Here is a 21,497-nt window from a genome sequence, read left to right as displayed (position 1 = left end):
GGCTGTGCTTTGCCAGCACCATACTTTTTGACTCAAAGATCAAACTAACCTACATATCCTTCATATTACTATCATCTATCAATAACTCCACCAATCTTTGTGTCTTTGGCAAACCTATTAAACCACCTTTCCACTTCCTGAATCAAGTCGTTTATAAAAATCACAAAGAGCCGAGGTCCCAGAACAGATCCCTGTGAAACATCACTGGTCACTAAGCTTTAAATTAGACTTACAGTGTGGAAACAGGCCCTTCGGCCCAACAAGTCCACACCGACCCGCCGAAGCGCAACCCACCCATACCCCTACATTTATCCCTTACCTAACACTACGGGCAATTTAGCTTGGCCAATTCACCTGACCCGCACATCTTTGTGACTGTGGGAGGAAACCGGAGCACCCGGAGGAAACCCACGCAGACACGGGGAGAACGTGCAAACTCCACACAGTCAGTCGCCTGAGTCGGGAATTGAACCCGGATCTACAGGCGCTGTGAGGCAGCAGTGCTAACCACTGTGCCACCGTGCCGCCCACATTTAGGCTGAATACTTTCCATCTACTACTGCACTCTGTTTTCTATGGGCCAGCCAATTCTGTATCCAGATAGCCAAAATTCCCTGTATCCCATGTCTGCTTACTTTCTGAATGAGCCTACCATGGGGAACCTTATCAAACACCACCTTGCTAAAATCCATGTACACCACAACAGTGCTCTCCTTCATCCGATGTGTTTTGTCAAATCTTCAAAGAACTCAATAAGGCTTGTGAGGCATGACCTGCCCCTTTTAAAGCCGTGCTGACCATCTCTAATCAAACTATGCCTTTCCAAATAATCATAAAACCTGTCTCTCGGAATCCTGTCAATAATTTGCCCACCATTGACATAAGACTGGTCTGTAATTCCCGTGGTTATCCTTATTCCCTTTCTTAAACAAGGGAATAATATTTAACACCCTCCAATCATCTGGCACTACTTCAGTGGACTGTGAGGATGTAAAGTTAATCACCAAGGGTGCAACAATCTTTTCCCTCACTCCCGTAGGAATCAAGGGTATATCCCGTCTGACCCAGGGGACTTATCAATCTTCATGTTTTTCAAAATTTCTAGCACATACTCCTCCCTAACGTCAACCTGTTCTAGTATGTCAGCTTGTTTCACTCTGTCTTACACAAATGACAAGATCCCTCTCACTAGTGAATACTGAAGCAACATATTAATTAAAGACCTCCCCTACCTTCTCCAACTCGAGGCACAGGTTCCCTCCACTATCCCTGATTGGCCTCACCCGCTTTCTGGCCATACTGTTGCTTCTCAAATAGGTGTAGAACACCTTAGAGTTTTCCTTAATCCTACCCACCAAAGCTTATTCATGACCCCTCTAGCTCTCCTAAGTCCATTCTTCAGTTCCTTCCTGACTATCTTGTAACCATCTGACCCTTGCTTCCTCAACCTTAAGTAAGCTTCCTCCTTCCTCTTGATGAGATGTTCCACATCTCGTCATCCAAGGTTCTTTCACCCTACTATACCTTCCTTGCCTCAGTGGGACAAACCTATCCACCACCATCAGCAAGTGCTCCCTAAACAACCACCTTGTTTCTGTCATGCATTTCTCTGAGACCATCTGTTCCCAATTTATGCTGCTCAGTTCCTGCCTAATAGCATTGTTATTCCTCCTCCCCCAATTAAATACTTACCCTTACCATATGTTTCTTTCCCTCACCATGACTATAGTAAAGGTCAGGGAGTTGTGATTACTATCACTGAACTGCTCTCCCACCGAGACATCTAACACGTGACCTGGTTCATTGCCAAGCACCAAATCCAATCTGGCCTCCCCTCTAGTCACCCTATCTACATATTGAGTCAGGAATTCTTTCGGGATACACCTGACAAAATCTGTTCCATCAAAACTATTTGCTTTAAGGAGGTTCCAATCAATAATAGGGAAGTTGAAGTCACCCATACCAACAACCCTGTTACTTCTGCATCTTCCCATAATCTGCCTTCCAATCTGCTCCTCCATGTCTCTGTTGCTATTGCTATTTCTAATCACCTTTTACAACAAAATGCTGACCCTTAAACTCCAGAAAGTATTCATCAGAGCTACGCAGATTTATCATTCTACTGAAATATGCTGTGATCTATAATTTGCATCTCATAGCATTTATAAATCCACAGTTTACAACACAGCTAATTGCCTTCTGAGATTTCCAGTAAGACTTAGTGTATTAGTAACCTGTCCTGCTTGGGACACATACAAGGTCGTTTTATGGTGTGACACCTGCCTAGGAAGGCAGGTTTTTGAGTCCCCACTCCTTGCTGCATTGGAGGCATTCAGCAAGAGCTGCTGCTGCTGGAAAGTGAATGTCACACAAGGACAGTCTTGGACTTGGCTCTGAGATACTCTCATTTTGACTGGCCTGCCAAAATTGGCAGTTCAGCCTCATTGAGGAAGAATAGTCAATTGTGAGAGGTAGCAGCTGACACCACTGGGTGAGCACCCGAGGGTGAGTCACTGTCTGCGGGAGAGAGCGAGGCAAGGTTGGAATAGGAGAAAAAAGCCTTTGTGCTCAATTTCATCCACTGGAGTTAGTGAAGGCCATATGTAGTATTTAAGGATAAAAATATTACTTTTGGCATTTGGTGTGAATGTGGTTAGCATTTATATTCAGGGTCTCCTATTCATAGAATCACTACAATGCTGAAAGAAGTCATTCGGCCCATCAAGTCCACACTGACTCTCCGAAGAGCATCCCACCCAGACTCACTTCCCAATCCTGTCCGTGTCACCCCCATTTGCTGCAGCTACCCCACCTAGCCTGCACATCCCTGATCAACTATAGGGGAATTTCCCGTGGCCAATCTGCACTCTGGACTGTGGGAGGAAACCCATGCAGACACGGGTAGATTGTGCAAACTTCACACATTCAATCGCCCGAGGGTGGAATCGAACCCAGGTCTCTGGTGCTGTGAGGTAGCAGCGCTAACCACTAAGCCACCATGCTGTCCTATTCCTGAAGAGGCCGTGATGCCACGTGATTGCCAGCGTTCTGCCCAGGTATATCAGCCACCTTGTGGCCAACCGCCAAAGCCCCCAGCTGCTGCCTTTGCTGCCACTGCTTCCATAACTGAGCTCCCTCTAGAACGTAAGTAGAGAAAGAAAAACTTTAGAAAAAAGAAATAAAAAGCAAGTAAATAAGAAAGAAAAGTGATCCCTGTGGACGAGCTCTGCCTCCTTGGACCAGTAATGGACTGAAATCAAAGTAAAACATTCATGGAATGTATGAACGTTTTTAGTGATTCCTAAACTTGGACTCTTTAATTTTTCCATTCATCTACAATTTGAGCTTCTCATTATTTAGAAAATACTTGGATCTATTCTTGCATCCAAAGCAGATGATCTCATTCTTGTCCATTTTGAACTCCATCTGTTAGTTTTTTTTTCTCACTTACTTTAATCTATCAAAGTCTGAGGAACTTTCTGTGCCCAGTCAACTTGGCTACACAGCTGTCTACTCTTTTATCCACATCATTTGTAAATACCACATAAAGCTGGGTCCCCAGTATAGATCCCCTCGTCACTAGTCACATTCTGCCAATTGGTGTATAGACCCAGTACACTGCTTCCTGCTACCCAATCAATTTATATCTGAGGCGAAAGTGAGGACTTCAGATGTTGGAGATCAGAGTCAAAAAGTGTGGCACTGGAAAAGAACAGCAGGTCAGACAGCAGGAGAGTCGATATTTTGGACATAAGCCATTCATCAGGAACGTGGGGGTGGGGGAAGAGGGCTGATAAATAAGTAGGAAGGGGCAGGGCGGGGGAGGGGGCGTGGGTGAGAGGTAGCTTGGAAGGTGATAGGTAGATGCACGAGGGGGTTGACGGTGATAGGTCGGAGTGGAGGGTGGAGCGGATAGTTGGGAAGGAAGATGGACAGGTGGGATAGTTCGAGAGGGCAGGGCTGAGTTGGAGGGTTAAATCTGGGATGAGCTGTGGGAGGGGGAGATGAGAAAACTGATGTTGATGCCTTGTGGTTGGAGGGTTCCAAGGCAGAAGATGAGGCGTTCTTCCTCCAAGCGTCTGGTGGCTAGGATTTGGCGATGGAGGAGACCCATGACTTGAGTGGGAAGGGGAGTTGAAGTGGTCGGCCACAGTGAGTGGGGTTAGTTTGTACGGGTGGCCCAGAGATGTTCTCTGGAACATTCCGTGAGTTGGCATCCTGTCTCCCCAATATAGAGGAAACCACATCAAAAGCAACGGACACAGTCAATGAGGTGTTTTGAGGTACAGGTAAATCTCTGTCACATGTGGAAGGATCCTTTGGGGCTTTGAACGGAGGTGGGGGCGGGAGGTGTGGGCACAGGTTTACACCAAAAGAGAAAATGCTGAAAAATCTCAACAGGTCTGGCAGCATCTGTAAGGAGAGAAAAGAACTGGCGTTTTGAGTCTAGCTGACCCTTTGTCAAAGCTTTGGCAAAGGGTCAGTTAGACTCAAAACGTCAGCTCTTTTCTCTCCTTACAGATGCTGCCAGACCTTCTGAGATTTTCCAGCATTTTTCCTTTTGTTTTCAGATTCCTGTATCCACAGTAATTTGTTTTTATACAGGTTTTACACCTCTCGTGCCAGCAAAGGAAGGAGCGGAGAGTGGAGGTTGGTTGGTAGAGAGTGTGGACCTAATGAGGGAGTCACAGAGGGAGTGGTCTCTGCACAATGCTGATAGGGATGGGGAGGGAAATGTATCTTTCGTGTTGTCGGGTCTGACTGTAGGTGGTGGAAATGACAGAGGATAATCTGTTGTATCTAGCGATTGACGGGGTGGAAGGTGAAAACCCCAAAGAGGGTCTATCCTTGTTGTGGTCAGAGAGGTGGGATTCGAGGGCAGAGGTGCGGGATGTGGAGGAGATATGCTGGAGGGCATCGTTCACCGTGTGAGAGGGGACATTGCAGTCCTGAAGTAGGAGGCAAACTGGGATGTTCTGGAGTGAAATTAGAATCAGAGAGTCATAGAGATGTACAGCACGGAAATAGACCCTTCTGTTTAATGCATCCATGCTGACCAGATATCCTAACTTAACTTTATCCCATTTGCCTGCACTTGGGATCCCTCTGAACCCTTCCTATTCATATACCCATCCAGATGCCTTTTATATGCTGTAATTGTATCTGCCTCCACCACTTCCTCTGGCAGTTCATTCCATACGTGCACCACTCTCTGCATGAAAAACTTTCCCCTTGGGTCCCTTTTAAATCTTTCTCCTCTCACCCTAAATCTATACCCTCTCATTCTGGACTCTTTTCCCCCACCCCATGGAAAACACCTTGCATATTTATCCTATCTATGCCCTTCATGATTTTACAAACCTGTATAAGGGTCACCCCTCAGCCTGGTGTGCATTTGGTGTGCAGTGAGATACAAGATTTTGACACATCTGCTTGCAACTATGTTGCCTTGATTATTGCTGTGAAAATGTATTGTCTGAGCAGTTTGTTTCAGATCTGTTGTTTTAACTACCAGGTCTGTCAGTTGAATTAGCTGAGAATCTTGGGTATATGGACTTTTACTAATCAACTTTCTCTTTCTTCAGGTGATGACTGTGAAACCTTCTGGGACAAGGACCCAATGAGCAATAGCTGCTACCAATTCAACTTTCAGTCCACTCTCTCCTGGAGCGAGGCCCGCATTAGCTGTCAGCAGCAGAACTCTGATCTCCTGAGCATTACTGAACTTCATGAACAGACCTACATCAACGGTATGGCAGGAATGCCATGGTTTGGTCAATAGCATACTCTCCCATCTCTCAGAGTCTTGTGTTCAAGCCCCTCTTCGGAAATGTCGGGGTATAATCTGCACTGACACTCTAGCCCAGTTCTGAGGAAGAGATATCGTTTCAAACATGCCTCTCAGATGAGATGATAAACTAAAGCCCCCCCTGTCCTCCTAGGTTTTACATACTTGCAAAGAAATGTTTGAACTAAATGCAGGAATAGGCCATTCAGCCCTTTGACCTGCTCTGCCATTCAGTAAGATCTGATTGCAACCTCAATTCCATATTCCCCTAGTCCTCACAATACCCTTTCATTTGTTTGTTAGTCAAGATGTAAAAAATCCATGAGAACATTTTGAGTAAGAACTGGGAAGCTTTCCGCAATGTTTGTGCACAAGATCTATCTCTTGTTCATTAGCCAACACAAAAAATATGATCTGGTCAATGTCATATTACTCTTTGTAGGATCTTGCTATGTGCAACTTCCTTGCCGTGTTCCCTCCTTGCACTGCAAAAAATACTTCATAGGACATTCTAAAGCACTTAAGAGCCAGAGATTAGACAAGGTGCTATATAAATTTATTTTTTATTACATCTTTCATGAAATCTCTGCAATCAATGGGCCTATTGAGACAATGCAGGGAGCAGATGATTCAATTTGTAAGTCTGTCACAGATTAAAGAAATAGCTCATTTTTATTCAGCAGTTTTCAGGTGTAGTAGTGCTTCATGTCCAATATTATTACCTGAGTATTTGCTGCTGTTCTGTAGAGAAACATAGCAACCAATTTTTATTCAGTGATGTTCCATAAACTGTAACAAAGTGAATACTTTTAACTGGTTTAGGTTGAACGTTGGCAAGACATCGGGGCAATTAAATCTTTTGTATCCACCTGATCAGGCAGATGAGGTTGCTATTGAAGTCCAGTCTGAAAATATTTGGAAAAATATAGCTCCTTTTGGTACTACACTGAAATATTGACCTAGATTACTTGCTAAACACTCAACTGTCTGAGTCAGAGACATGACTGCTAACTAGAGAACCAAATTAATCCATAAGAGCATGGTGGCTCAGTTGTTAGCACTTCTGCCTCACAGCATCAGGGACCTGGGTTTGATTCCAGCTTCAGGTGATTGTGTGGAGTTTACACAAGGTCTCTGTGTCTGTGTGGGTTTCCTCTGGATGTTGCAATTTCTTCTCATAGTCCAAAAGATGTGCAAGTTAGGTGGATTTTCTATGGGAAATGTAGGATTACAGGGATAAGGTAGAGGGGTGCCTCTGGGTAGGATGCAGTTCAGAGGGTAGGTGTGGAAGCAATGGGTTGAATGGCCTGTTTCCACTCGGTAGGGATTCAATGAAAGCAATCCTAGGATTACATCCTCAGTTTTGACCTCCTTTATAGTATACAAAGATATGCAAATGCACACAAGAAGCAAGAGTACACCACTGAGTCTTTTGATCCTGCTTCTTCATTCAATAAGATCATGGTCGATCTGATATCAACCTAAATTCTGCATTCCTGCTTATCCCCAATAATCTTTTATCCTCTTGGAAATCAAAGTGCTTTTAGTTGTGCATTCAGTTTGCTGTTTCAGCTCTTCGCTATCGCACCACAGCCAGGACTGTCAAGTGCATTCCCTAAGGAATCAATTTTGTATGGTTTTGCTCCTGGAAATATTACAGCTTGGCCCTGATTCCCTCCTTTTTGACAAGCTTTTGCAGAATTTAGATCCTCTGAAAGAATATCATCAGTAAACGATGGACGTGGCTCCATCTTAGTTACTGTTATGAGTTTTGAGGCTTTTTTGAGTGGAATGAAATCAGCGGTTTATCAGGATGGGATGCATGCGATTCCCAAAGTCTTTCAGTGGGAGGACTGGCCTTTGGAGGTGCAGCAGAGATGGAACGGCTTCATTTTTTGGAACTGTTTGCTGCTAATGCAATCCATTTGAAAGTTTTTAATAATAAACTGTCAGGAGGAACATCGTGTGCAAATTTTGAAAAAAATCTTCTTCTAGCTGGTGTACATTTTAGAACTTTCTGAGTGGTCTACTCCGAAAGCCGGTTTGGCAGATCCATGGTTGAAGAACGATAATCCTGTACCAGACTGAACTAGAGACAAAACTTTAAAAAACGTTGTTTTTTTCTCTTACTGGATCATTAATTTGTGAAGTTCTCTTCCACAGAGAGCAGTAGAGACTTGGGTTGTTGAATTTATTCAGGGCCAAGTTAGATAGATCTTTTTAATAAACAAAGCAGTCAAGAGTAAGACAGTAAAGTAGAGTTCAAACAATAATCGGATCAGCCAAGATTATATCGAGTTGGAAAGCAAGTTTGAAGGGCCAAATAGCCTATTTCAGCTTCTATGTTTCATGTTCCTAGAGCATCAACCAGTCTTTTTGACTCTTGCAACGCTAGCACCTGCTTCTATTGAGTTATATAAATTGAGGAAAGGCAACTGGTGGGATTTGGACATAGGGGCTCCTATTGCATAAATTGTGGTCTCTTTGATAGTTCATGCTTCAATGTTTGTGTACCTTTCCAGTGTTTTCTATTCCACAAGGCCTCTGCTAGTCATGTGACCCACCTCAGCTAGATCTCTTGAGGGGGGCTGACCTGGAGCTGAAGGCTAGCTCCTGCCACAACCCAAGTTGGAAGGTTCCCATATTCTGAGTCACTTCCTCTGGCAATTGGCTGAGGGCCATGTCTTCAGGAGATGATACTTGCCAGAGTTTAGGCTGAGCGCCTGCAGTCTGATCCCTTAAGTTAATGCCTGCTTCAGTTTTATATATTTGCATTTGAAAGAGTAAAGGGCACTATTAATGTGTTCTTGTACTGCAGAAGAGCATTACTGATTGAAATATACTAACTCTTGACTCATTAATTGCTATCTCTCTGACTTTACAGTGGCATTAATGAAAATTTCCAAACATCTTTGTTTTAAAGTGGATCCCAATTTCTCACATGTGGTGTGGGGAGATACATTCATAACCGAGGTTTCACTCTAAGCCACTAACTACCAACTGACCTTGCTCTCTACCATCCTCCTCAGTCAATGGAGCTCGGGTACTTGTCAAAGGAGAGAGTAGGATTATCAAGAAACTTGAGTCACTGTGTTCCTGGACTTGGCCTAATTCCAAGCCTCTTCCAGCTGTGATTTAAAAAGTGGTCATTTGTTTCAAGACAGCATTTGAAAACTCCTAGAACTTGACAAAGCTTCGAGACATGATAGTATAATGGTTGTTATTGGACTATTAATTCCATCCCAGCAGTTTGAGGATTTGGATATGTAGGAGAAAGCTGAGTATAAATAGCTTTTTAAAAAAGCTGTGAGATGCAGGTTTTTTATTACACAGAGTGGTTTGTGTGTACAATGAACTTCCAGAGGAAGTGGTGGATGCGGCTGCAGTTACAAAGTTATAAATGTTTATAAGATACTTAGATAAGTAGAGTCACAGTATCAGAGAAGTGTATAGCACAAAAACAGACCCTTTGGTCAAACTCGTCCATGCTGACCAGGTGTCCTAAATTAATCAAACCCTGTTTGCCAGCACTTGGTCCATATCCCTCTAACTCTTCCTATTCATATACCAATCCAGATGCCTTTTAAATGTTACAATTATACAAGCCTCCACCACTTCCTCTGACAGCTCATTATATGCATGCACCACACTCTGCATGAAAATAAAATTTCCCTGGGTCCCTTTTAAATCTTTCCCCTCTCACCTTAAACCTATACCGTCAAATTTTGGACTTACCCACCCCACGGAAGAGATCTTGTCTATTTACCTTTTCCATGCCCCTCATGATTTTATAAACCTCTATGAGGCCACCCCTCAGCCTCTGATACTCCAGGAAAAATAGCCACAGCCTATTCAGCCTCCCCCTATAGCTCAAACCCTCCAACCCTGGCAATAACCTTGTAAATCTTTTCTGAACCCTTTCAAATTTCACAACATCCTATCTATAGCAGAAAACCAGAACTGCAGACAGTACTTGAATAGAAAAGAATTGGAGTGATATAGACCAAACATAGACAGGTGGGACTAGTCTATTTTGGGATTATAATCAGCATGGACTGGTTGGATCAAAGGGTCTGTTTCCGTGTTGTATGACTCTATGAATACAAAGCAGTCAGATTGTCAACCTCCAACCAAACTGATTTTCTCAAGCCCTTTAGGGGAGGAACCCTTCTGTCTTGGCTTGGTTTGGACAACACGTCCTCCAGACCCACATCTCTGCTGTTGACTTTTGCATTCTATCTGAGGTGGCCTAGCTGCCACTCATTGTCTCTGCTCAATCCACTGCAGATACAGTGTGAATGCTGTCAGTACCCAGACTGAAGTGGTTTAAGAGGAAAGCTCACCCACCAACTTTTTGAGATCAGCTCGGGATCAATGATAAATGCCAGCAATGCCCTCTTCCTGAAAATGAATTTTTAAAAGTTGTGTACTGAGTGAGGCAGTGCTAGAGAACCATCTCCATCTGAGAGATGATGCCCACAAACATTTGAGATTAGTCTAAGTAGAGTGTCAATATTCAGTAATTTTATTCTAAGTTTTGCATTGTGATGTGAGTTGTCTTCTTCTCTAGGTCTCCTGACTGGTTATAGTGCTACTCTGTGGATTGGCCTGAATGATTTGGATATTGATGGTGGCTGGCAATGGTCTGATGGATCACCACTGAAATACCTTAATTGGGAAAGGGGTAATTATTACGATCAATATCAAGTAACTCTTGGTTGACTCTTCTTCACGTACACACCCTCAGGTTAAGTTGTTTCGCTGCCAACATGCATTGTCTGTTCTTCTGCTCCATAGTCAATCACTGTTTTGTATTTCAGTTTACAGTTGCTTTCCCAAAATGTTGTATTTCATTTGTTTCTTTTTGCTACTGTCAACTATCTGTCCAATCCACTAATTTGCCTGTGTCCTACTGTAAAATATCTTACTCCATTTATGATATGCTATAATTATCAGCCAACTTCAATATCATTCTTTTTCACTGTATCCAAATCCTTTATATAATTAGTGAACAAAAAGGACGAAGTAAAGATTCCTGTGGCACTCCATTACCGACTTCTGATGAATCTAGGAAGCACACTTTCTATATTGGTGCGACTGCATTCCATATGTATTCATTCTTGTAGCAAGTCTCTTCATGGCACTTTATCAAATCCCTTTCAAAAATCAATATACGCAGCATGCATTGCAGCCCCTCATCCATTGAGTGGCAGCAACTCAGGTAATGCTCTGAGGACCTGGGTTCGAATCTCACCGGGGCGGGTGTTGGAATTTGAATTTTGGAATTAAGGGTACAGTGATGACCATGAATCCATTGATGATTGTGGGGAAAACTCCATCTAGTTCTCTCATGCCGTTTAGGGGAGGAAACTGCCATCCTTACATGGTCTGGCCTAAATGTGACTCCAGCCCCACAACATTGGGGTTAATGCTCAACTGCCCTCTGGGTAATTTGGGATGGGCAATAAATGGTCAGCAATGCCTACAATGTGTGAATAAATACATTTTAAAAAATCATGATGTACTAAAATTATTCAATCATGAATGGCCTGCCCTTTGTCAATCTATTCTAATTAAGCCCATACCTTTCACCAAATATATCCTGCATTATAAATTGTGGAATCTTATCCATAACTGAAGTCAGACAAACTCACCTCCAAACTGCAGACTTATTCCTTTATCACAACTCTCCCTAAACTGTAGCCAATTTCCCCGCTCCAGTCCCATGCCTAGAGATTTTTCGAAAACTGCAGTTGATGTCTGTGCTTTAGTTTCAGCCTTTTGGAAACATCCACTTGGGTTGGTAAATTCTACTTTTTATTCAATAAGATGTTTGTCCTGAATATCTAATTTCAGGAGAGGCTGTTCTACATTCTTCTCCAATACTCCAACAACTTCAATTCCACCGACCCTTTTCCAAATTTTTACTGAAGAAATTTGTCAGCTACCTCAATCAAGAGACCCTCATTTACCCTTGAGGGTGTCATGCTTTCGGTTTATTACTCTTTTCATTAAAGTGCACTTTATAAAGACCCAAGGATGATGTGTCTACCAGTACACAGCTCAAGTGACCATTCTGTAGATGAGCCCAGGCAACAAAAAGAACATCTCAGGCTGTCAGAAGAGGATTGAGGACTGTGCTTGGTTTTTGCTGCTGTCACAATATCAGTTTTCAGACATTCCTTGTTGGTTGTGCACAGAAATGGTGATCAGCCTTGTACCAAACAGATCAAAGGTATGTCTAAACAACTCTTTCCAAATTAATTCTCTCTGTCTCTCTCAGCTTTCTTGATTCTTCAATCTGTCATTCTCTCTCCCTTGCTTTCTGCCTATTGCCTGGTCCTCCCCCAAGCCTCAGGAGCACTCTTCATTTCTCATAATTATTCTGATCCTAGTTACTCCTAGGGTGTGATAAGTGATGACATTTATCCTTGTGTTACTTGACTAACTTGTATCACTTGATCAATTGCTTAAGTTGCAACAGGAATCATTGGATAGCAGTTATTCTATTTGCCCTCCATCTGGCTGCTGCTAAGGATGTTTATATTCCCAGTGCTGTCAAGCGGGAGGTTTGCTTTTTACTCAGACTGGTGAATATGTATCACTTTGTTTGGTTAGAGTGTGGTTTAGAGAACGTAATATTCAGTGTAGTCATTTTACAGACTGCCACAAATCTATGACACATCTGGTCTATGCCTAGGTTCAGCACAAATTTCTGGTGTTTTCTTTTCCACTCTGTCATAGATCAACCTGCAAACTCATTTGAGGAAAACTGTGGAGTTATCAGGACAGAATCTTCTGGAAGATGGCAGAATAAAGACTGTGGCATTGCTCGGCCATATGTCTGCAAGAAAAAGCCAAAGGCCAAGGATTCCACAACCAAAGGTAGGGATGTAACGAGATGTACAAGCTCCACACACTAGCATGCTGTATCCTTGCATTCCAGTGGTGGAAGTTCAACAGATCTGAATATGCAAATTCACTGGGAGCTAACACACAAAGAATCCAAAAGTCTTCTAAAAGCATGTAAATAGCAATTGAGTGGAAGAGAAAATGAGGGCTCGATTAGAGACCAAGGGTCCTGTGAAAGAGGGACAAACAAAACCCAAGAATCTTAGGGGAAAGCTGTCTGCTGTAAATGGTTTCTATGAGGCTGAACAAGGAAAGAAAAAAGTCTTAACAGAATTAAGAGTGTTAATTCATTGTGAAGTTGCTATGGGTCAGCTGAAGAGCAATGCTGAGTGCAAGAATCAAGAATGGTGAGTTGATTAACGAAGACAGATCTTGTTTTTGGGTAGTGTAACAGTTAAACAATCTCCTGACTTGATTGTGTATTATGACCGGCAGCAATGCTTGTGGGTAGCTTAAAGAGTTGTATGTCTGTGCTGCATTGCTGGAGATCTGTGGTACATTGTGAGAACTGTGTTTGATTTGAATGAAACCAGATGGTATTTTGGCAACACCACAAATATAGCAAATATGATGTCCTGAAGCGACCCAACTTCCTGAAGGAGCATTGAACTTGGAAAAAGTTTCCTGTACCCTTGGCATGGTGCTGTATGAGAGGAATGATGTTAACTGCCCTAGTTGATTAGATGCTTTCCTCAGTGTGATCATCAAACTGGAACATCCCAGGATTGTACTAAATCCTACCTTGCTCTTACAATAACAACATAGATAGTGAATTGGTTCTGTGACAGGAAACAGAATATTGTGGTTAATAGAGACTTTTCAGACTGGAGGATGGTCTGAAGATTTCCCGAGGAGGCCAGGTTGAGACCCTTACTTTTCCTAATATATATTAATAATCTCGACTTCGCTGTGAAGGCTGCACTTTTTAAAATTTTTAGATAACACTAAACTTGGTGTGAATACTGAGGAAAGTAATGTAGGGTTTCAGAAGGACAATGGAATAGTCAATGGAGATAGTTAGTTCATTTTAGCAAGATGTGGAAAGATAATATAAAATAAGGGGTACAACTCTAAAAGGGGTATAGCAGCAGAGTTGTACACGGGCACTATTTCATTTGGATGCGGGCGGCACGGTGGCACAGTGGTTAGCATTGCTGCCTCACAGCGCCAGGGACCTGGGTTCAATTCCCGCCTCAGGCGACTGTGTGGAGTTTGCACGTTCTCCCCATGTCTGCATGGGTTTCCTCCGGGTGCTCCGGTTTCCTCCCACAGTCCAAAGATGTGCGGGTCAGGTGAATTGGCTATGCTAAATTGCCCGTAGTGTTAGGTAAGGGGTATATGTAGGGGTATGGGTGGGTTGCGCTTCGGCGGGTCGGTATGGACTTGTTGGGCCGAAGGGCCTGTTTCCACACTGTAAGTAATCTAATCTAAAGTCATTGAAGGTGATCGGAGAGGTGCGGAGAGCAGTTAATAAAACATGTAGTGTTGTGATGGAGGTTGTGATAAACTTGTATAAGGCACTATTTTAGCCTCAGCTGCAGCATTGTATCCAGTTCTGGGCACTACATTTTAAGAAAGATGTGATGGCATTGAAGAGAGTGCAGACAAGATTCGTGAGAATAGTTCCAGAATGAGGAACTTCAGTTAGGAAGATAGGTCAGAGAACTTGGGCCTGATTTTTTCGAGTTGAATGGAAGACTGAGAGGAAATTTTGTTGAGGTAGAGGGGGAAAAACTATCCACACTTCTGAAAATATTGGGAAGGAGAGGACACAGATTTAAAGTAAAAGAGCAAAGGTGATATGAGAAGAAACTTCTGTGCAGCGACTAGCTGGTGCCTAGAGTGGTGGGAGTAAGTTCATTCAAGACATTTAAAAGATAATTATTAGAAAAGCAGCAATATGCAAGCTTATGGAGAGAAAGTAGGAAAATGAAACTAAGTGAATTGCTTATCACCGGGTTGCTGCAGACATGATGGACTGAAAAGCCTCCTCCTACACTGTAGCAATTCTATGATTTTGAGTGTAGTATTTTACAAGGGATTTGGAGCTCACACTAGTTGTTTGCAATGTATCTTCTATTATCGCATAGGATAGATTGACACATTAGTGTTTATGAGCTTTATTTCCTCTCTTTCCCTTATTCCCTTCTTTCTTTATCTTGTTAATTTATTAGCAAGTTAGGTTTTAGGTTCTAGTTTCCCTTAATATCTACCCACTCAAAGTGTCTTGTTCACAGTTTTCCATCATGTATTGCCTGACAGAAATCTCCCTCCTGTCTGAACTTACTCTTGGAAAAAGTGACTTCTCAGATGGAATCGTTCTCTTCTACTTTAGATCTAATGCTATGTGGAATTTCATTGACTTTCTCATTCCTTTTTTCCTGATTCTCCATCTTGTAAAAACATTCTGTTTTTCTGACGCAAATGATTATCTATAACAACACTCCCTCATGTGCAGACGTGGCTTGTGAAGTCACCTGGACACAGGACGATGCTGTATGTGCCTTTGGTATCACCAGACTGGCTGCATTGGGACAGGGAAGCAATGATGGAGGTCACCAAAACAATGCTTCTCCTCTCCGCGAGTGTCTTTGACTGGTGCTCCCTTCAGCACCTCATCACCTGGACATCACCAGCTGATTTACCACATGAGGAAGGGCCTTCCCAGGGGCTGTGTCCTGGGCTGGGCTGTCTGTGCATGTGTTCCCCACTCTCTCCATCACACCCCAACCCATCTCCCCCAACTCCCAGTCCCCATTCAATTCCTCTTATCCCCCTCCCCATCACCGCTAGTGACCCCACCCCCCAGTGCCAGCAACTATTGACCGTCCCTAGTTGCCCTTGAGAAAAGGTGTTGAGTTGGCTGCTTGAACCGCTGCAGTCCATGTGCTCTAGGTAGACCACATGCCCTTATGGAGAGAATTCCAGCACTTTGACCCAGTGACAGTGAAGGAATGGGGATGTACAGAAGAACCTCGATTATCTGAATACTAATTATCCAAAAATCGGATTATCCGAAGGAGATCTTGATGGAAACACTACATCAAAAGACGTGTTTCCAACAAAGATCATGTCTTCTGTTTACAATGATTAAACAGGCAGTGCCTCCAAATGACTGACCTCCTGCCCTCTCTCTCTCCCCACAATTTCCCTGGAGTTCTACACAAGGGTGTACTCTGAACCCACCCACCCCTCTCCCCCAACATAACCTCTGCAACACTGTCCTGGACAGGGCAAAGGTGGAACCTGTCCAGAAGTTGTGATAAAAAGTTGTATGTGTGTCTCTGTGTGTGCATGTGCTATTTGGAGATTTACCCCACAAAGGCAACTGCAGCAGCAGCAGCAGACTTGTTGGTGTGCAGTCCGGCTGCCCCGGAGAGGGGGTGGGTATGTACGGGGTTGGGAGTGGGCGGGGAGCGGTGTTGGATGGGGTTGGGGGCAGGGAGCGGTGTTTGACGGGGTTCAGGCAGGGTGGGAGGTGTTGGGCCGGGGTCGGTATTGGACGTTGGGGGGGGGAGGTGTTGGGAGCGCAGGGCATTGTTGGATAGGGTTGGGGGTGGGGGAGGTGTTGGGGACGCAGGGTGGTGTTGGATGAGGTGGGGAGACCGGGCCTCGCATGCCGTGTGCTGCTGCAGTCTCCTGAACGAGAAGGCTTTAACTCTAAGCCCCAGAGGAAAGGCATTTAATCGATTAACCAAATAATCGATTATCCAAATGAAATAGTGCCCATCCATCATGTTTGGATAATCAAGGTTCCCCTGTATTTCCAAGTCAGGATGGTGAGTGACTTGGAGGGAAACTTGAAGATGGTGATGTTCCCATGTCCTGCTGCTCTTGTCCTTCAAGATGGAAGTGGTCATATGTTTCGAAGGTGCTATCTAATGATCTTTGGTGAGCTCCTGCAGTACATTTTGTGGATAGTACACACTGCTGCCACTGAGCATCGGTGGTGGAGGGAGTGGATATTTGTGAATATAGTTCCAGTCAAGTGGGCTGCAATATCCTGGATGGAGTTGAGTGTTGTTGAAGCTGAATCCATCCAGGCAAGTGGGAAGTATTCTATCAAATTCCTGATTTGTGCCTTGTAGATAGTGAACAGGTTTTGGGGAGTCAGGAGGTGAGTAATTTGCTGCAGTATTCCTAGTTTCTGACCTGCATTTGTAGCTGATGTATTTATATGGTGAGTCCAGTTCAGTTTCTGGTCTATGGTAATCCAGGAGACATTGATAGTGGGGGATTTATTGATGATAATGCTATTGATGTCAAGAAGTGTGGTTAGATTGTCTCTTGTTGGAGATCATAATTGTGCAGGATTTTTGTGGCATGAATGTTACTTGGCACTCATCAGTCCAAACCTGGATATTGTTGAGATCTTGTGTCTGAACATGGGCTGATTCAATATCTGAGGTATCTTGAATGGTGCTGAACATTGTGCAATCATCGGTGAATAACCCCAGTTGTGACTTTATGATAGAGGGAAGATCATTGATGGAGCAGCATCAATGCTGCTTCTGAGGAACTCCTGCAGAGATGTCCTGGAGCTGGGATGACTGTATCTTCCTATGTGCCAGATACAGGTAGACAACCCTTTATCCGAAATCCCGAAATCTGAAAAGCTCCAAAATCCGAAGGCTTTTTGTGAAGTTTTTTTCTCATTAACGAGGTTGTTTGGCATGCAAACAATTAACCCAAGTCAACACCCACTCGATGTGTATCACTCAGATGCGACATCGGGGGTGTGTGGCCCAGCACTGGCAGGTCTCAATTCTGTCTCCAAGGCCCATTTTATTCAGTCAGTCTGCTTGGTAAGATTTTTAAAAATTTCGCCATCAAACTGTCACTTTTTCTGAAATTCAAAATATTCTGAATTCCGAAAACCAGCTGGTCCCAAGCATTTTGGATAAAGGATTATGCACCTGTATTTATATAATCCATTGGAAATAGATATTTTATAAAAAGGTTGTATCATCTGTAGATAAAGTTACAGATTATTGAAAGAAAAAGTGCACAATGCTGCAAAGGTTAATAGTAGCTTAGAAAATTCAGAGAGGTTTAGAGTCCAGCAAAGTATATTTACAAAAAAAGTGCAAGAGAATGAGAGTAGACTTGTGAGCGATATAAGAAAAGGTAATAAAAGCTATTGCAAGTAGCTAAAGTAAACGTTGGTCTTTTGCAGGGTGGCTTAATAAGGGGACAGTAGATAATGGCATAGAATTTTGAATGAGTATTTTGTATCTATCTTAACAGTAGAAGATACAAAGAGCATCCCAGTAATATTGGAATATCAAGAAGCAAATAAAGGAAGGAGCTTGAAATGATCAAAATCAGTAGTAATAGTACTAGTGGGACTTAAGACTTGACAAGTGTTTGCAGCTGATCCCTGGATCCTCGAGGAAGCGAGGAGGTATTAGATCCATTGATGGTAATTTTCGAAAATTCCCATCATTCTGAAGTGGTCCTTGCGCATAAACTACAAATCATAGAATCTCTACAGTGTGAAAGCAGGCCATTCAGCCCATCAAATCCACACCAATCCTTCAAAGAGCATGATTCATTCTAACCCTTACCCTATCCTTGTAACTCTGCATTTCCTATATCCAATTCCTCTAACCTGCACATCCCTGGACTATAGGAGGAAACTGGAGCACCCGGAGGAAACTCACAGATGCAGGGAGAATGTACAATCTCCACAGAGACAATCACGCTAACCACTAAGGCACCATGCTGCCCTCATGTAACACTGTTCTAGAAAGGAGGGATACAGACAGCAGGAAACTAAACTAGGTTGGCCATTTATCTGTGGTAAAACTCTAGAATCTATAATGAAAACAGTAGCAGCAGAACATTTTAGGCGGAATCAGTTGGTTTTCTGAAAGGGAAATCATTTTCGAAAAATTCATTTGAGCTATTTGAAGGTGTAATAAGCAGAGTGGATACAGGGAAGACATTTGATTTTTTAATCATTCATGCAATTTGGGCATCATTGGCTAGCCAGCATTTATTGCCCATCCCTAGTTGTCCTTGAGAAGGTGATGCTGAGCTGCCTCCTTGACCTACTGCAATCTGTTTGGTATTGGTACATCTACAATGTTATTAGGAAAGGAGTTCTGGGGTTTTGAACCTCCGTGACTTTGATGGAACAGAAATGAGTTCCAGGTCAAAAATCAAACGATACCAGGCAACAGGTTTATTTGAAATTGCAAGCTTTTGAAGCTCTGCTTCTTCCACAGGCATGGTGTGATAGAGAGGAATGAGATACAGTATTAATAAGCAAAAAGTTAACAACTTTAAAACTAGATGCCCTTTTTGAATCCTTTAATCAATTAGGAGGTAGACTGCTGATTAAAATCCAGATACCCACTAGAGAAGGTGCAAAACTTGACCTACTGTTGGGAAATAAGGCAAGGCAAGTGGCTGAGGTGTCAGTGGGGGAGCAATTGGGGCCAGTGACCATAATTCTATTAGTTTTAAAACAGTGACGGAAAAGGAGAGCCTGGATCTAAAAGTTAAAGTTCTAAATTGGAGAAAGGCCAATTTTGACAGTATTAAGCAAGGACTGTCGAAAGTTGATTGGGAGCAGATGTTCGCAGGTAAAAGGACAAAGAAAATGGGAAGCCTTCACATATGAGATTATGAGAGTCAAAAGACAGTATGTTTCTGTTAGGGTGAAAGCCAAGGCTGATAGATGACTAGAGAAATTGAGGTTATGGTCAAGAAAAAGAAAGAAACATATGGAACATAGAACATAGAAAAATACAGCGCAGTACAGGCCCTTCGGCCCTCGATGTTGCGCCGATCCAAGTCCACCTAACCTACACCAGCCCACTTTCCTCCATATGCCTATCCAATGCCCGTTTAAATGCCCATAAAGAGGGAGAGTCCACCACTGTTACTGGCAGGGCATTCCATGAACTCATGACTCGCTGAGTAAAGAATCTACCCCTAACTTCAGTCCTATACCTACCACCCTTTAATTTAAAGCTATGCCCCCTCGTAATATCTGACTCCAGATATGTCAGATATAGATAGCAGAGAATCCTTAGAAGAATACAAAGCCATATGAGTATACTTAAGAGGGAAATCAGGTAGGCCTAAAATGGGACATGCGATAAGGGATTTTATATATTCATTCAGCACAAAATGGTAACGAGGGGGATCAAAGTTCAACAAGGCAGCCTATGTGCAGAACAGCAGGAAATGGGGGAGGATACTAAACAAGTATTTTGCATCACTGTTTACTGTGTAGAAGAACATGGAAGATACAGAATGTGGAAAAATAGATGGTGACAGTTTTAAAAATGTTGATATTACAGAGGAGGAGGTGCTATATGTCTTAAAACGCATAAAAGTGGATAAATTCCCAAGACCTGATCAGGTGTACCTTAAAACTCTGCGGGAAGCTAGGGAAGTGATTGCTGGGCCCCTTGCTGAGATATTTGCATTATTGATAGTCACAGGTGAGGTGCTAGAAGACTGGAGGTTGGCTAACGTGGTACCAATATTTAAGAAAGGTGGTAAAGAAAAGCCAGGTGACCAGTAAGCTGACATCGGTGGTGGGCACGTTATTGGAGGGAATCCACAGGGACCAGGTTTGCACGTATTTGGAAAGACAAGGACTGATATGGGATAGTCAACATGGCTTTGTGTGTGAGAAATCATGTCTCACTAACTTGACTGAGGTTTTGAAGAAGTAACAAAGAGGATTGATGAGGACAGATGTGATCTATTTCGATTTAAGTAAGGTGTTCAACAACCGATTAGCAAAATTAGATCACATGGAATACAGGGAAAACCAGCCATTTGGAGACAGAACTGGCTGGAAAGTAGAAGACAGACAGTGATAGTGGAGGGTAGCTTTTCAGACTGGAGGTCTGTGACCAGTGGTGTGCCACAAGGATCGGTATTGGGTCCACTGCTTTTCATCATTTATATAAATGATTTGGATATGAATATAGGAGGTATAGTTAGTAGTTTGCAGATGACACCAAAATTGGAAGTGTTGTAGACAGCGAAGAAGGTTACCTAAGCGCTCAATGGAATCTTGATCAAATGGATCAATGGGCTGAGAGGTGGCAGATGGAGATTAATTTAGATAAATGCGAGGTGCTGCATTTGGAAAAGCAAATCTTAGCAGAACTTATATGCTTAATGGTAATGTCCTGGGGAGTGTTGCTGAACAAAGAGACTTTGGAGTGCAGGTACATAGCTCCTTGAAAGTGGAGTCATAGGATAGTGAAAAAGGCATTTGGTATGCTTTTCTTTAAGGCCAGAATATTGAGTACAGGAGTTGGGAGGTCATGTTGCGGCGGTACATGACATTGGGGGGCGGGGATGGAGTATATGGGATCCAAGTATGTTTATTGAGTTCCGGTTGGAAATCCATGCTTCTACGGATTCTTGTGTGTGTCCTTGTTTGGCTTGTCCCAGGATGGATATGTTGTCTCGGTCACAGTGGTGTCCTTCCACACCCGTATGTAAGGATACTAGCGAGAGTGGGTCATGTCTTTTTGTGGCTAGTTGATGTTCATGTAACCTGGTGGCTATTTTTCGACATGCTTGTCCAATGTAGTATTTGTTACAGTTCTTGCAAGATATTTTGTAAATTACATTAGTTTTGCTTGTTGTCTGTATAGAGTCTTTCAAGTTCATTAACTGCTGTTTTTAGTGTGTTGGTGGGTTTGTGGGCTACCATGATGTCAAGGGGTCTGAGTAGTCTGGCAGTCACTTTTGAAATGTCTTTCATGTAGGGGAGAGGGCTAGGGTTTCTGGATGTGTTTAGTCTGCTTGTTTGGATTTG

General features: G+C 43.1%; 1 protein-coding gene across 1 annotated transcript in view; it reads left to right on the top strand.

The window, feature by feature from the left end:
* mrc2 (mannose receptor, C type 2) overlaps positions 1–21,497 on the top strand; it is a 278,995-nt gene that overhangs the window by 107,751 nt on the left and 149,747 nt on the right. Inside the window, exons 4-6 of the mRNA XM_060848970.1 lie at positions 5,586–5,750; positions 10,359–10,472; positions 12,533–12,673. Of these exons, the coding sequence (XP_060704953.1) occupies positions 5,586–5,750; positions 10,359–10,472; positions 12,533–12,673 (420 nt within the window). The remainder of the gene's footprint in view (positions 1–5,585; positions 5,751–10,358; positions 10,473–12,532; positions 12,674–21,497) is intronic.

The sequence above is a fragment of the Hemiscyllium ocellatum genome, chromosome 32 (assembly GCF_020745735.1).
Source record: "Hemiscyllium ocellatum isolate sHemOce1 chromosome 32, sHemOce1.pat.X.cur, whole genome shotgun sequence".
NCBI lineage: Eukaryota > Metazoa > Chordata > Chondrichthyes > Orectolobiformes > Hemiscylliidae > Hemiscyllium > Hemiscyllium ocellatum.
This window is presented reverse-complemented; position numbering and strand designations above follow the sequence as displayed.